We start from the raw sequence: 14,537 nt of genomic DNA, 5'->3' as shown, positions 1-14,537 counted from the left end.
AAATAAGTAGAGAGGAGTACTTGAGGCTCTTGATTTATATGTGTGTATGAGATTCTTAAGAACTGTTTTCATTTGTTTACATCCATCTAGGTTTACATCAAAACCTAGGGGTTTTATCTGATGTCTAAAATGTCTTAGTTGTTCTAGAATTGGATTGTGGTTAATTGACCATAATAACAGCCGGTTTTCTACAGCTAAAAATACTGAGGAGAGAATAATAGTAAAAGAATGAAAGCATAACTTTGTCAGTGCTGGTTAGATATGTAAATACTGAAGGTTAGACCTAGAAATATATTTGGCATAAAATTGAAGGAATTATCAAACAATTATTTGAAACAGGACTAAGGATACTTTTTCATTCAAAGAGTGTTTTTTTGTGCCTTGTAACTTTCAACTTCCAGTAAATTATTATTCTGCCTGTGTTGCATTTCAATTCTTTTTATTTTTTCTTTTCATTTTCAGCTTATGGAAAAGTATTTCTAGTTCGTAAAATAAGTGGTCACGATACTGGAAAGCTGTATGCCATGAAAGTCTTGAAAAAGGCAACAATAGTTCAAAAGGCCAAAACCACAGAGCATACACGGACGGAGCGACAAGTCTTGGAGCACATTAGGCAGTCACCGTTTTTGGTGACATTGCACTATGCTTTCCAAACAGAAACCAAACTTCATCTCATTTTAGGTAAGTATCCATTATCATCAGACTTTCTACAAAAACATTTTTCCTTGAGTCTTGAGTTGTAATGCAGTCAAAGGGCAACATACTTCGGACTTAGAAGAAATGAAGTATTTTCACTTTCATTCTTTGCGGTGACATTTTCTTAAACATCATGAATTGCTCTGATTTTGGGACCACTCATCCGGAAGGAAGTTATGTATGTCTATCCCACATTCCTTTATTAATCTTAAGAAATTCTTGAGTCATTAGGACTATCTGCTTCCCTAGGTGATGTGCTTCCATTCAAATAGGAGGAGCTGAATGGTGAAGTGGGCCACAATTTCTGCTTTTGGAGTTCTCAGGAACATATAGGCTTGGGCTGCTGAGGGGATGTTTATGGAAATCAGTAACTGGGAGAAATATAACCAAAAGAAAAGACTTCCATTCCTAGAGATGCTTTTCTGGTGATAAACAGCCATATTAATGAAGATACGCACTAACCAGTCAACCCTTTGATCACTCCCATTTCTACCCACAGGCACTTTCTGAATCCTTTCCTTTCCCAAATTGAGTTGGACCATTGCATTTGAACTTTGGAAATGTCCCCTGCACATATTGCCAGATTGCTTTGCAGAAAAGTTGCACCATTTTCTGTTCCTACTAAAAGTAAATGGCAATGCTTCTAGTATTGCTCTCTGCCATCATTGAATATTTCATCTGTTACAATTTTAGTCCCATTCTTGTGATCATTTGCATTTATGTAGTATGATCTCCTGTTATGGAACTGTTCTGAGGATTAGATGAGATAGAATTTCACATAGTGCTGTGTAAACATTAGCTGTTTCTTGAGTGCCTAGAGTATGCAGGCACTATGCTAGGTATGATCCACAGTAACTCTAACCCTCACAACAAGGTTGCCAAAGTCCCCTCCAGGGCTCTGTCAAAGATCTGAAGCTGCATTTCCTGAAGTTACATATCTTGCATAAGCTTGAGAATGAAGATTGGAACTCAGATTTGATTCATTTCAATGTCTACCAAACAATGCTTCCTGTATTATTTGGCAGCTTTGTTTATTTGGTTATTGGTAGAACAAACAGGTTTTTAAATATATATTTGGCAATCTTATGGAATGCTCTCATTTTGGAAATTATGCTTTTGTTAATGATGCCTAAAATTGCATTCACTTTTTGAGTCATGGAGATACACTTCAGGCTTATTTTGCAATGCCTACCATCAACTACAATCCTAAACCTTTTGTTCATATAGGCCACAATCTCTCCTGCCCCATCAGAGTCCCCACCAATGTTCTCATCTGCCTGTTGTTTCATCAAGTCAATATCTTTTGGCCCTTCATTCTATCTCCTGTGTGTATCTTCTCAGCTGTGTTATTTACTGATTTTTAAATATGTATTCCTTCAGCATTTTTACTCAGCAGTTTGTAGGGGACAGAGCATTTTAATACAATGGTTTCAAACGTTTTTAGCTGCAGAACCCTTCCCTCAAGTGAAAACACAGATATTCAAATGGAAAAATATTCAAATAGAAATGAGTCGCTCTGCTTGAATCTGAGCTTAAGGGCACCAAGCCCGACCGTTTCATTTCTATTCCTCACCCCACCAGAACTTCCAAGGAAGCCTGAGGGAGTCCACAAAGACTGGTTGAGAAATGATTGCCTTGTTCAGGCTTCTCCCTTTACAATAAACTGGCTCATAAAAGTGAAATCAGCTGCCTGAGATCGTGCAGCTGGTATGAGCCAGAAGCAGTAAGAATCCAAACTCCTGGACTCTGCACCACTTCACCATGGCTTTCTCTCTCTTGTCTCTTTTTTCTCTTCCCTTCCCATAACTGTACTCAATCTGTTTTTTTTGGTGGGCGGGGGGGGGAATATTAGCTCTGAGCTAACTGCTGCCAATCCTCCTCTTTATGCTGAGGAAGACTGGCCCTGAGCTAACATCCATGCCCATCTTCCTCTACTTTATATGTGGGATGCCTACCACAGCATGGCTTGCCAAGCGGTGCCATGTCTGCACCCAGGATCTGAACCGGCGAACCCCGGGCCGCCAAAGCAGAAAGTGTGCACTTAACCGCTGCACCACTGTGCCGGCCCCTCAATCTGTTTTTTTATTGTTTATTATAAACAGTGTAGTTTTTGTAAATAATGTTTTTAACTTAAAAGTGGATGAGTGAAAGAAATATTTTGTATTTGATCAGATAGCAATAGTACTTGAGAATGTTGCTCTTTAGTTGTTGGTTCTCCATTATTTTTGCTCTTTGTCAGTGGCCCATAAATAAATACAAAACAAAACAAGAAAGCCCATTTCTTTTGCCAGCTCAAGGGTAGAATGTAGGCTAGACAACATGTTTGTTCATCATAAGTGAGGCGGCGCATTTAGAAAGTATTCTCTCTGCCTCCTCTCTACATGCATACATTTAACATAATTCCTCTTTGTACATGTTTATAGTTGTTATTTGACTTTAGACTAAAACTTTTCAGCACTCTAGAACAGGGCTTACTATAAACAGTTTTCATGGTTCAGTTATTTGTTTGCCATGCTTAAAATGCACATGGGGTCAGTTTTCCAAATATTGTGCTGTACACTCAGTTCCTGTCTTAGTCTGCTCGGGCTGCCCTAACAAAACACCACAGCCTGGGGGGCTTAAACAACAGAAATTTATTTTCTCACAGTTTCTGGCGGCTGGAAGTCCAAGATCAAGGTGCTGGCAGGATTGGTTTCCTCTAAGTGCCGTCAGGAAAGGATCTGGTCCAGGCCTCTCGCCTTGGCTTGCAGATGGTCACTCTCCTGCTGTCTTTTCCCATGGTCGTGTTCTGTGCATTCTCACCCCTGGTGTTGCCTTTTGTGTTCAAATTTCCTCTTCTTGTAAGGACACCAGTCAGATCACGTTAGGACCCACCCTAAGGGCCTCATTTTCATACCTTACTCACCTCTTTAAAGGCTATCTCTCCAAATACAGTCACACTCTGAGGTATTAGAGGTTAGAGTTTCAATATATGAATTTTGAGGGGGCACAGTTCAGCCCTAACTGTCCCTAAAGGTTTATTCATTAACTGACTTTATCCAGTTTTTGTGTACTAGTAGAGGTTAATAGCAAGATTTTACATGTTGAGCTTTTCAGGGACCCAGCTGACCTTTTTGTCTGATGAATAAGTAAACACTATAGACCTTACTTAAAAACATGATATGTTTTAAAAACTGTTTTATTACCTCAAAAGCATATGTATGCATATAGAAGATCTAGGAAAACAAAAATAAGAAAAGAAAAACTTATTTTCACTCCCCAGAGTTTACCTAAATCATTATATAGCCCTCTGTTATTACTTAATATATATCCTTCTAAATCTTTTTGTCTGTCTGCATGCCTGTATGTTTTATCAAAATGTGGTTATCCTGTACATATAATTTGTAACCAGCTTTTTTTTCAGTTGCTGTCTACCTTTCCTGGTTAATAAATTTTCATTTCATTTAATACCCAGTGTTACAAGTTTTTTATTGCTCCATAGCAAACCACTCTAAAACTTAGTTGTTTAAACAATGATTTGTTTTCTCGTGATTCTGAAGGTTGGCCGGGCAGATCTCTGCTGGTTTAGCCTGGGCTCGCACATGTGGTGTTCAGCTGGAGAGTTGGCTGGGCTTGAAGGGCCAAGATGGTTTCGCTCTCATGTCTGGCAGTTGGTGCTGGCTGTTGGCTGAGCTGCCTCATTTCTCCTCCACGTGGCCTCTCATCCTCCTGTGCAGTAGGTCAGCTTCATCACATGGCAGTCTCAGGGCAGCTCATGAAACTGCCAAGAGGGCAAAGGTAGAGGCTGCAGGGCCTCCTGAGGCCAGGCTCTGGAGCTCACACAGCCTCCTCTCCAACACAAGACCACCTCGGATTAAATGAGTAGGGAAATAGACTTCACTTCTTGGAAGGCAGCTATGCTCACCACTATACCACCCATGCACACTAGACCTCACTTCTTGATGACGGGACTGCAAAGAATTTGTGGCCATCTACCACACAAGTCCATATTCCGATTTCACTGATCGACACTTAATATCCTTTACAGTTAATTTGTCCAAACCAAGATCCAGTCCAGGAACGCTCACTTGCTTGTTACGTCCTTGAAGTCCCTTTTTCATATCCTTAGCATATTTGTCTGAAAAAATATCTTGTACTATCTTTTAGCTTATTCCTCTCTCTGCCAAATTCCAGTAGTTGGAAAGTTAGATTTAAAGTCTTGTTAGATTGATATTAAGTATTTCAGCTGGAATATTACCATAGGTGATGTTGCAGATTTCGTATTATGTCACATCAGGAGAAACCTGTTATCTGGCTGTTAGTGATGCTAAGACTAGATTACAGAGATGACAGTCTGATCCCTTTATAATAGACTTATGTTTTTTTTTAAACAAGTAAAAATAACGTGTGATGTTTTGGCACTTAATCGTTTTAACATTTAACACTTGATAATTCCTTGCTTAAATCAGCTATTTCATGATGAGTTGCAAAAGGGTGATTTTCTAAATCTGTCATTTCTTCTATATTTATTAGTTGACGTTCTTCTTTAAAGTATAGCTTTCTCTTGTTTACTGTAATTCTTTGGTTATCCTGAAATACAGTTTCTAATGGAAAGGCAAGATTCATTCCCTTTAACCATAAGTATTTAAAGAAAGAAGTTAAAGAGCTAACTCAAATGGTAAGTTCATGTAATTTCAGGGTCCCTGATATCAACTACCATTGGTTGTAACCAGAGGTAGGCTACTCTATGTACTGTTCTGACCTTTGATTTTTCACTTAACAGTGTATCCTAGAGATCACTCTGTATCAGTTCATAGAGATTTCCCCATCCTTTTTTATTCCTGCATAGTATTCAATTTCATTCCATAGTGTTCTCAACCAGTTCTCTATGACTGGATCCTTGGCTGGTTTCCAATCTTCTCTTTTGATGCTTCAGGGTATAACTTGCACGTATGTCATTTTCCACTTGCATAGGAAGAAACTGTAGGCTTGATTCCTGGAAGGGAGGTTGCTTAATCTATATGTTTGTCATCTGTAATTTTGCATATGCATTTCCATAGGAGTTGCACCATTTTATGCTCCCACCAGCAGTATATTAGGGTGCCTGTTTCTCCACAGAGTTTATTGTCAAACTCCTGGATATTTGCCTATCTCCTAGATGAGGAGTGGTGTCTCAGGGTAGAGTTAATTTGCATTTTTTTCTTAGTGAGGCTGAACATCTTTTCATATGTTTAAAAGGTCATTTGTTTTCTTTCTGTGAGTTATCTATTTGTACCCTCTGCCCATTTTTTATTCTCAATTTTCTAGGCACTCTTAGATTAACCATTTATGATATGTATTGTAGATATTACCGTGTTTTCCATTTGTCTTTTGACTTTATGATGTCTTTACCATGTAAAATCTTTACGTTTATGTGTAGTGGAATTTATTTAAAAACTATTTTTATAGCTTATGGATTTTAAGTCATCATTAGAAAAATCTCCTCAACTCTGAGGTTACAAAGGAATTCACTGATATTTTTTTCCAATACTTGTATAGTTTTATTTTTTGCATGGAGAACTTTGATCTTTGTGGAATTTTCGTTAGATATGACATGAAATAAGTATCCAACTTACTCTTTTTCAGATGGCTACTTGGTTTTCCCAACACTGTTTAGTAAAAAGTCCAAGTTTACACTGACTCGATGTGTGCTACCTTTTTTGTGTTTTTACTTCTCGTATATATTGGGGTCTGTTTCTTGACTCTGTTCTGTGTGGTTTGTTGAATCATACGCCATCACCATACTGTTTCGGTTTGTCGAAGTTTTACAGTACGTGTTAGTACCTGGCAAGGCAAGCCCGCCTGTGTCTTCCGTTGCTGTTATCGTTCAGAGCTCTCTGGGCACCCATCCTGTTTGTTTATTTTTCACAGGGAACTTTGGAATCAAATTGTCTAGTTCTGGGGGGAAAACCTTGATAGAGTGTTTTTAGTGGGATTGTTTTAAATTGAAAAGATTAATTTAGGGAGAATTGCCGTTTTTATGGTATTGGTTATTCCTATTCAAGAACATGGTATGTCTTCTCATATGTTGAAGTCTATTTCTGAGACCTTCGAGAGTGTTTTATCATTTTCCTCCTACCCACTTTTCTTAAGATACTCTTATATAGTCTGTCATCTGTTGCTGTTGTAAAAGGGGCCTTTTACATTTCTAATAGCTGAGAGCTATTACTTTTTGTACATTTTGTGTCCTGCTATCTTACTGCATTTTGTTACCTTCCTGCCATGCTTGTGTCTTGCTCTCTTCTTTCTCAGCCTGCCCACAGCATGATATTTGGTGTGTATGAGTTTTCTTTGTCTCTAAGTTTTGCTGAAGAAATAGATCATAGAGGTTTATAATTTTTTTTTTTTTTTTTGCCATTCTTGAAGATGATTTGGGAGCAGATGTGGAGATTCAGTCTAGGTTGGCATCACGCTCCTAGAATTCATGCTCACTGGAGATTTCTTGACCAGGCTTGTTCCTTTGGGATAAAATTTGCCTGACTGACATAGGCTTCTCCAAATGATCAGGTGATTATAGTATTAGCATTATCTTGGCAGGTGCTTACCTTTGACATTTGCCAGATAGGGAATATAGCATTTCTATCAGAATCGAGTATGTATGATTGTTTCCTGTGATATGCTTTGTTTAATTAGAATTACCTTCCATTCATTTATATTGCTTTTGCTATCTTCTCAATCAGGAGCCGGCAGCAGTGGACTAGATTTGTCCTCTAGGCTGTAATTTGTTGACCTCCTGTAAACCCATCTATTATAAGTCACATTTCTGTTTTTTTAAATTCTTCATGATTAGTATCTTTTTAGGTTCTATTTTAATTTGTATCTAATGGTATTATATGGATTTGATGGGTTTTCTCCTTTATATATTTTTTAGCCTTTCCAAATCTTATAACTTGGAGACCATACCTCCTTTTGTAACTTTTTCTGTACCTCCGCATGGTTGCAACAAGAAATATAAAAATATTTTCATGTGTTTCTCTCTCTCTCTTAAGACTCGTATTTATTTCAACTAACAGTGGGAGGGAATTGTATGTGGAAAATAATCTGTAAAAAAAAATTTCTCTTTTGGTGTTCTCTGATCTCTGTTAGTGGTAGTTTTGTCAAAACACCAGCTGATCTATGACTGTGTAAACTGTCAGATTAATCAGTAGAATTCATAAGACACTGAAGAAGCAAATCACAAAGGCATTTATAAAGGTAATGCCAACGAGCATTCTCAGTAATGAATGCCACCCCAGCCTTGTAGACAGTTCTGTCATCATGAGTCATCCTTTCAATGTGAGATAAAAGGTATTTAAAACATTAAAGTTTCACTTTCGAGTATTAATTTCATCTCAGACGTGGCAAGGGTGAGGGTCCTTGCTGAGGTGGTAAAGTTAGAATGGTCTTGATCCATTGCAGTCTGTAATATATAGCAGAACAGTAACTGAAGGAGCTTCGTTGCTTTGAAGTTAATATGACTAATTCAGAACCCTGATAAATAGATATCTTAGTCAGAACTTTATAATGATTTTGATAAGCTAGAATGCATTTCTCAGGAGGTGCTATTAAAATGTTGAGCTAAAACCAGAAGAAGAAAGAGTGAGATGACTTTGGCATGACATTAAAAAGAAATTACTTTCAGGTGTGTGTGGTACATCATGTTAAGACATACTTTAGATGCAAGACAAAAAAAAAAAAGGAGCAATCGAGAGAGATTTAGGTGGTCTGGAGGAGGAAGAGTAGGTGGAAATGAGAAGCAGACTGTGTGGGAGTTAACGTATGTGAGGCATATCTGGAGGAGGAGAAGAATTTGTAGGGAAAAACGAACAGAAGAAAACCAAGTAACAGTGCATGGCGCGGGGAGGGGGGTGGGGTGGTCTGAATCATGGGAGAAATACGGGACTAAGAGGAGTTAGCTCTTCGGACGGCGCCACCATAGGAAGACATGAGTGAAATCTTGCGTGAGAGAATTTGAGATGAAAAGGTTAGATGACTAGAGGTCAGTCAGAGTTTTACTAGAAATAAATGGGTGTTTAGAGAGTGAAAGCAGAATAGAACATGTTTCCTTGAAAGCAGGAGATGTAGGATGTAGAAGCACAGAAACTACAAATGGTGGAGAGGTTTCTGGATTCAGTGCACAGTCAAGTCAAATGAGCAGAGGTCTTGAGCACCTGCAACTGTCCTCTAGCAGCCAAGAATGTGTGTTCTTTCTCAGCAAGGTGAGCTTGTTCCGTGTTCTTAGTGCTCCAATCGCATGGCTTCTCAAGTCACGTTCACAGTGCGAAAAGGAAAAGTTGTTGCAAATACTTACAAGTGACTTTGAACACTTAACTTTTTTGTTTTGAAATATAATTAAATAATATGTACTTAGAAAGTAATAATTTTGATTGAGAGCAGGTGCTGTTAACCCTAATGTTAATCCCACAAGATAGATTTTTTCCAGTTTTATTGAGATATAATTGACATATAACATTATATTAGTTTAAGGTGTACAATGTAGTGATTTGATATATGTATATATTGTGAAATGATTACCACAGTAAGTTTAGTTAACATCCATCTCCTCACGTAGTTACAAATTTATTTTTCTTGTTATGAAAACTTTTAAGATCTACTCTCTTAGCACCTTTCAAATATACAGTACGGTATTGTTAACAATAGCGCCATAAGATATTGTCAAAACTATATGAATAATTTTGTCTTAGGGAGTTGCTAGAATCCTGGAAATTTTGTGGGGATCTTCAGTTTAAGTTCTTAAGATTAATTCACTGTTTTAAAAAACAAATTTACTAGTTTAAAGGCTACTTCTCCTGCCTCCAGTCTGCACCCACCTTCCTGTATACACAGAGAGATGACACATACACAAACACACGCACACGCTCGAGCATGCACACGCACAGTACAGTGTCTTAAATCCAAGAAGGAAATATGATTGAGTGTGGAGTAACCTTACAACAAAACAAAATCTATTTGTTATTGTTAAATATCTATGTAAATTGTGTCATCGAAATGAGACACAATGTCCCTAAGATAAGTTTGACCTAAATTAAAGGTGCATCATTGTAGTAAAATAGAGAAAACGATCCTTTTGTTTAAAAGGGAACAATAAAGAATCTAGCACTGTAACATTACAATTTTAGATTATTTTCTAAAAGGACATATTATAATGTCGCAGTCCTAGAATTACTGCGCGTTGGTGGAGAAGTCCTGAGCGTTCTAACTTATTACTTCTCTAACATAAACTTCACCCAGACTTCTGAGTGAAGTCTTTTCTCCACAGCCCGTGGGCCTAATATTGAGCCGGTTTAGAAGCACAGGAACCCTTGCAGGGCTCAAGAGTGGAAGAATAAATGATGGCTCATCTGAGAGATGATATGTGGCTCTGGAGTCTTCAAGTTCATTGTGTAGGTTTCCTGGAGGGCTCTTTGGGATATTGACCCTTTTGATACAGTAGGTGAACTGCATCAAGACATTGTCAGTTCTAAAACTCTTCCTTCATGTTACAGATATTTACTGCGTGCCAGGTGCTTGGACGTAGTAGCTAGCAACCTAGGCAAGATTCTTGTCCTCAAGGCCTTATAATCCAAAAGGAGGACAGACAGTAAACAAATTAGTACACAGTAATTATCCTTGAAATCAGTAGTTGGAAGGAAATGCAGAGGGTACTAATGAGAGCATGTAATAAAAAGACCAAAGTTTATTCTGGGTTATCAGGGAAGACATTCCTGGAGAAGTGACATTTAAAGTGTAATTTAAGAGGAAGAGTAGAAGTTAGAGGAGGTACAGGAGGGATGGGGACGAGCATTCCAGGCACAGGGCTCCACCCAGCACCCGTGGTAGCCTGAATACGGAAGCTCTGTGGAAGGTGGAGGGCTGCAGAAAGGTACAGGGGCTACAGAGCAGCATCCTGTGGCAGCGCAGTCAGGCCAAGGCGGCGGGGCCTTGAGATTCTGGAGGCATGTGGACCTGGAGTTAAGTTCCAGCTTATTCACTCACTCACTGTGTGACCTAGAGCAAGTCACTTGGTTGCAAGTGTGATCTACAGGTTACTATGTATCCATTAGCCTTTTCTACATAACAAACTACTCCCAAATTAAGTGGCTTTAACACCACCATTTTTGGAGAACTCACTTTGGGCTGGACCCACAGGAATTGTCCTTGTGCCAGTCTCACTTTGTTCTTCTTGAGATATTCTTTCTCTTGGTTTGCGAGGTGCAGCTGAAAAGTCAAAGAACGTGAGGATGGAAAAGTATTCATTGCCTCTAGTAACGTGAGGTGGTTTTTAACCTCAGTCTGTGGTCGTGTTATGGAAGTAGAAGTACTGTAGTGTAATAAGGAGTGAGTAGAGGCTGTGGGAGGCAGAATGATGGCCACCCAGGGATGCCCACATCCTGAGCCTCAGAATCTGTGAATATGTTGGGTTACATGATAAAAGAGAATTAAAGTTGCAGGTGGAATTAAAACTGTTAGTCAGATGTCCTTAAAATAGGGAGATTATCCTGGATGGACCCAGTGTAATCACAGGGGTCTTTATTTATTTATTTTTTTTGAGGAAGATTAGCCCTGAGCTAACTACTGCCAGTCTTCCTCTTTTTGCTGAGGAAGACTGGCCCTGAGCTAACATTGTGCCCATCTTCCTCTACTTTATATGTGGGATGCCTACCACACCATGGCATGCCAAGCAGTGCCATGTCCGTACCTGGGATCTGAACTGGCGAACCGCGGGCCTCGAAGAAGCGGAACGTGCGAACTTAACCGCTACACCACTGGGCCGGCCCCACAGGGGTCTTTAAAAGTGGAAGATAGGGGCCAGCCCAGTGGCGCAGTGGTACGTTTGCATGTTCTGCTTTGGCAGCCCGGGGTTCGCTGGTTCAGATCCTGGGTGTGGATCTACACACTGCTTGTTAAACCATGCTGTAGCAGGTGTCCCACATATAAAGTAGAGGAAGATGGGCATGGATGTTAGCTCAGGGCCAGTCTTCCTCAGCAAAAAGAGAAGGATTGGCTGCAGATGTTAGCTCAGGGCTAGTCTTCCTCAAAAAAAAATTAAAAATAAAAAATAAAAGTGGAAGAGGAAGGCAGAAGAAGGGAGTCCGATGGAATGTGACTACAGAAGAGGTTAGACTGCTGCAGTGTGAGAAGTGACCTGCCTGCCGTGGTTGGTATTGAAGTTGGAGAAAGGGGCCAGAGCCAAGGAATCCAGGCAGGCTCTTGAAGCTGGAAAAGGCAAGGAAACAGATTCTCCCCTAGAGCTTCCAGAACAAATGTAACCCTGCTGCCACCTTGATTTTAGCCCAGGGGCGTCTATGTCAGACTTCTAATCTACAACATAAAATAATAAATCTGTGTTTCTGTGAGCCACCCAGTCTGTAGTAACTTTACAGCAGCAGTAGGAAGTGGAGAGAGGGTAAGTGAGGAGCGTCAGATCAGACATGAAAGGAAAAAGAAAGATAAGATGGGACATGCGGCATTTAGGAGGATGGTGATGTATTTTAAAATGGGAGAGATTTTGTGTTTTTGAATTTTCACATTGTTTGTGTGATTTCTGTGTTATTTTTATTCTTCTTAGAGACACAGCAACAGAGTACTTCATCTGGCACTCCAACTACTGTCACATAAAAATCTTTAAAAGCAAGTTAATTGCACTTGAATGAAAACCAGATCTCTCTGAATTTTAACTTGAGGATCACACTGAAATATCAATTGTATAGGAAAATTTCGGTTTACCTTAATATTGACTAAAACTAATTAAACCCTAGTAGCACTTTGTAGAAATACACATTAAACATTTATAAGCCTTGAAATAGTGCTTACGGTGAGAGAATAGATGTCAGGACACCGTAAATTTGAATTTTATTTTTAAATCATTGCAATTAAACTTGGCATTATTTTCAACTCTATAAATTGTAATTGAGGTCTGTAAATGATAACAGTAGTTAATAGTCACCATTTAATAAGTGCTTACTATGTGTCTGGCCCAGGTTTAACTCTCAGTAGCTCATTTAATCCTCATGACAATCTTATGTGGGAGTTGGAATTACTTATATTCGTATTTTACAGATGTAGAATATGAGCCATTCTACATGTAAAGAAGATCACTTAGCAAATACAAAAGAATTGAGATATAATCGTTGTCATATGAGAAGTTCCTTTTAATTTAATCAAGGAACCAGTAGTCTATACAAGCATCTTATGAGGTGTTCCATTGTATGGACTGTAAATAAATCTCAGTATAATTATAAATTGATAAATGTTTTTTGGGAAGAGTCACAGTGAGGAAATGTGCCTCACAGCTTCTGAGAACATCTCAGATTTATTCACTTGTTGATGGACCATACTCTCTGTGAAGCTTAACTTTGTATGCGTCTACTATTTTAGAAACTTTGGAGATTTCTTTAAAAAATCTTTAGGAATTTTTAAATTATTCTCCCCCTAGTTAAACCTCATTCTCTCCTTTATCCTCCCCTACTAACCCCTTCTCTTGTGCTCTGTGGAGAACCCCGTGTGCACAAGCTCCTAAATCTTAGCCCAGTGTGATTTCCGTATCCTTTCATCTTAAGTGGAACCTCCTGCCCTTGGAGGATGTCACTTCTCCACCAGCCGCATTCACAGAAGAGCATTTCTCTTCCCATTCTACTGCTTGCACTCAACAAAGTGATGATAGTTAAACATCATTTAAAAAATCGTTTCCCAACGGAGCTTCATTTTTGAAGGAGCTTTTCCAGCCCGCTATCCTCAGTCCTGTAGTGAAGTGACTCCTAGGACACGCGCTTGCTGTTTCCAGTTTACTCGTCACCTGTGGTTTCCCTTTCCTCCAGTTTCCTTCCATCCCCTTCCAGGTTTAGTAGCCATATTGATAACCAGTTCCACACCGTGCCAGCCTTCCTTGACCTGTGACATTATGACCTTTCCTTATCTTTAGCTGTTCATACGCACAGCTGCACATTGGGCCTCATCACTGAAACAGTGCCACCTTGAAGACCTCAAAGTCAGATTTCTTTTTTGACTGTAATGTTCCATTTTTGTTTTTTTTATATCTCTCTCATACATCCTAACCCTGTTCTTTGATCCTCTTTGAGGGCTGCCTTCCCTCCAGTCTTTCCTGTACCTCTCGACCCACTTCCTTGGCCGTGCGTCCTTACTAGCCTGGAGTCTGCGTGGTTGGCCCTGTTAACCTTCCTCCTTGCCTGACATGGCAGTCACTTTGATTGCTCTCTGAACTTTCTTCCCGATACCAGCTCTCTAGGCTTTCCTCATATGTCTCCAAAATGTGTCAGCTGGGTCTGGCGTAAAATTCATGCTGATGGTCTCAATAGAACTTCACAGAGATTAGCAAACATTTTACTCCTCTCTTGTGAACTCGCATGAGCTTTCCCAACCCCTTACTACTTCTCAGCCCTGCAGCCCTGTCACCATCTTCCTGCCTGTCTAAGGTGACCACTTAGCCTACTTCCACTGAAAATATATCAAGTTCAGCTGCTGCAAACTCTCAAATTTGCTTTCCCTCTTTTTTCTTCTGCACCTTAAAAATTTCTCTGACTTGGAAATGCCTATCAGATTAGTAGAACTTAAAGATTATGATAATAACAAGAGTTGGTGAGAACTTTTGTTTAAGGTATTCATTCACTGTTGGTAGGAGATGTAAATGTCTATACCTTTTTTGAGGAAAGTACTTAGAAAAACTTGGCAGCAGTTGTCAAAATTTAATATATAAGTATGTTGTGACTCAGCAATCCAATTTTAGGAATCTGCCCTACTAATCTATACCTGCCTTAGTGGACAAGATGTATATACAAGGATGTTTCTTGTGGCATTATTTTGTTTGTTTTTATTATTCTAATTAT

The 14,537-nt window shown here is 39.2% G+C and overlaps 1 protein-coding gene across 1 annotated transcript in view; it reads left to right on the top strand.

The window, feature by feature from the left end:
* The window catches only part of RPS6KA5 (ribosomal protein S6 kinase A5), a 170,910-nt gene that overhangs the window by 74,256 nt on the left and 82,117 nt on the right, over positions 1 to 14,537 (top strand). Inside the window, exon 3 of the mRNA XM_046647804.1 lies at positions 463 to 681. Coding sequence (XP_046503760.1) covers positions 463 to 681 — 219 coding nt within the window. The remainder of the gene's footprint in view (positions 1 to 462; positions 682 to 14,537) is intronic.

This window comes from Equus quagga, chromosome 20, assembly GCF_021613505.1.
Source record: "Equus quagga isolate Etosha38 chromosome 20, UCLA_HA_Equagga_1.0, whole genome shotgun sequence".
NCBI lineage: Eukaryota > Metazoa > Chordata > Mammalia > Perissodactyla > Equidae > Equus > Equus quagga.
This window is presented reverse-complemented; position numbering and strand designations above follow the sequence as displayed.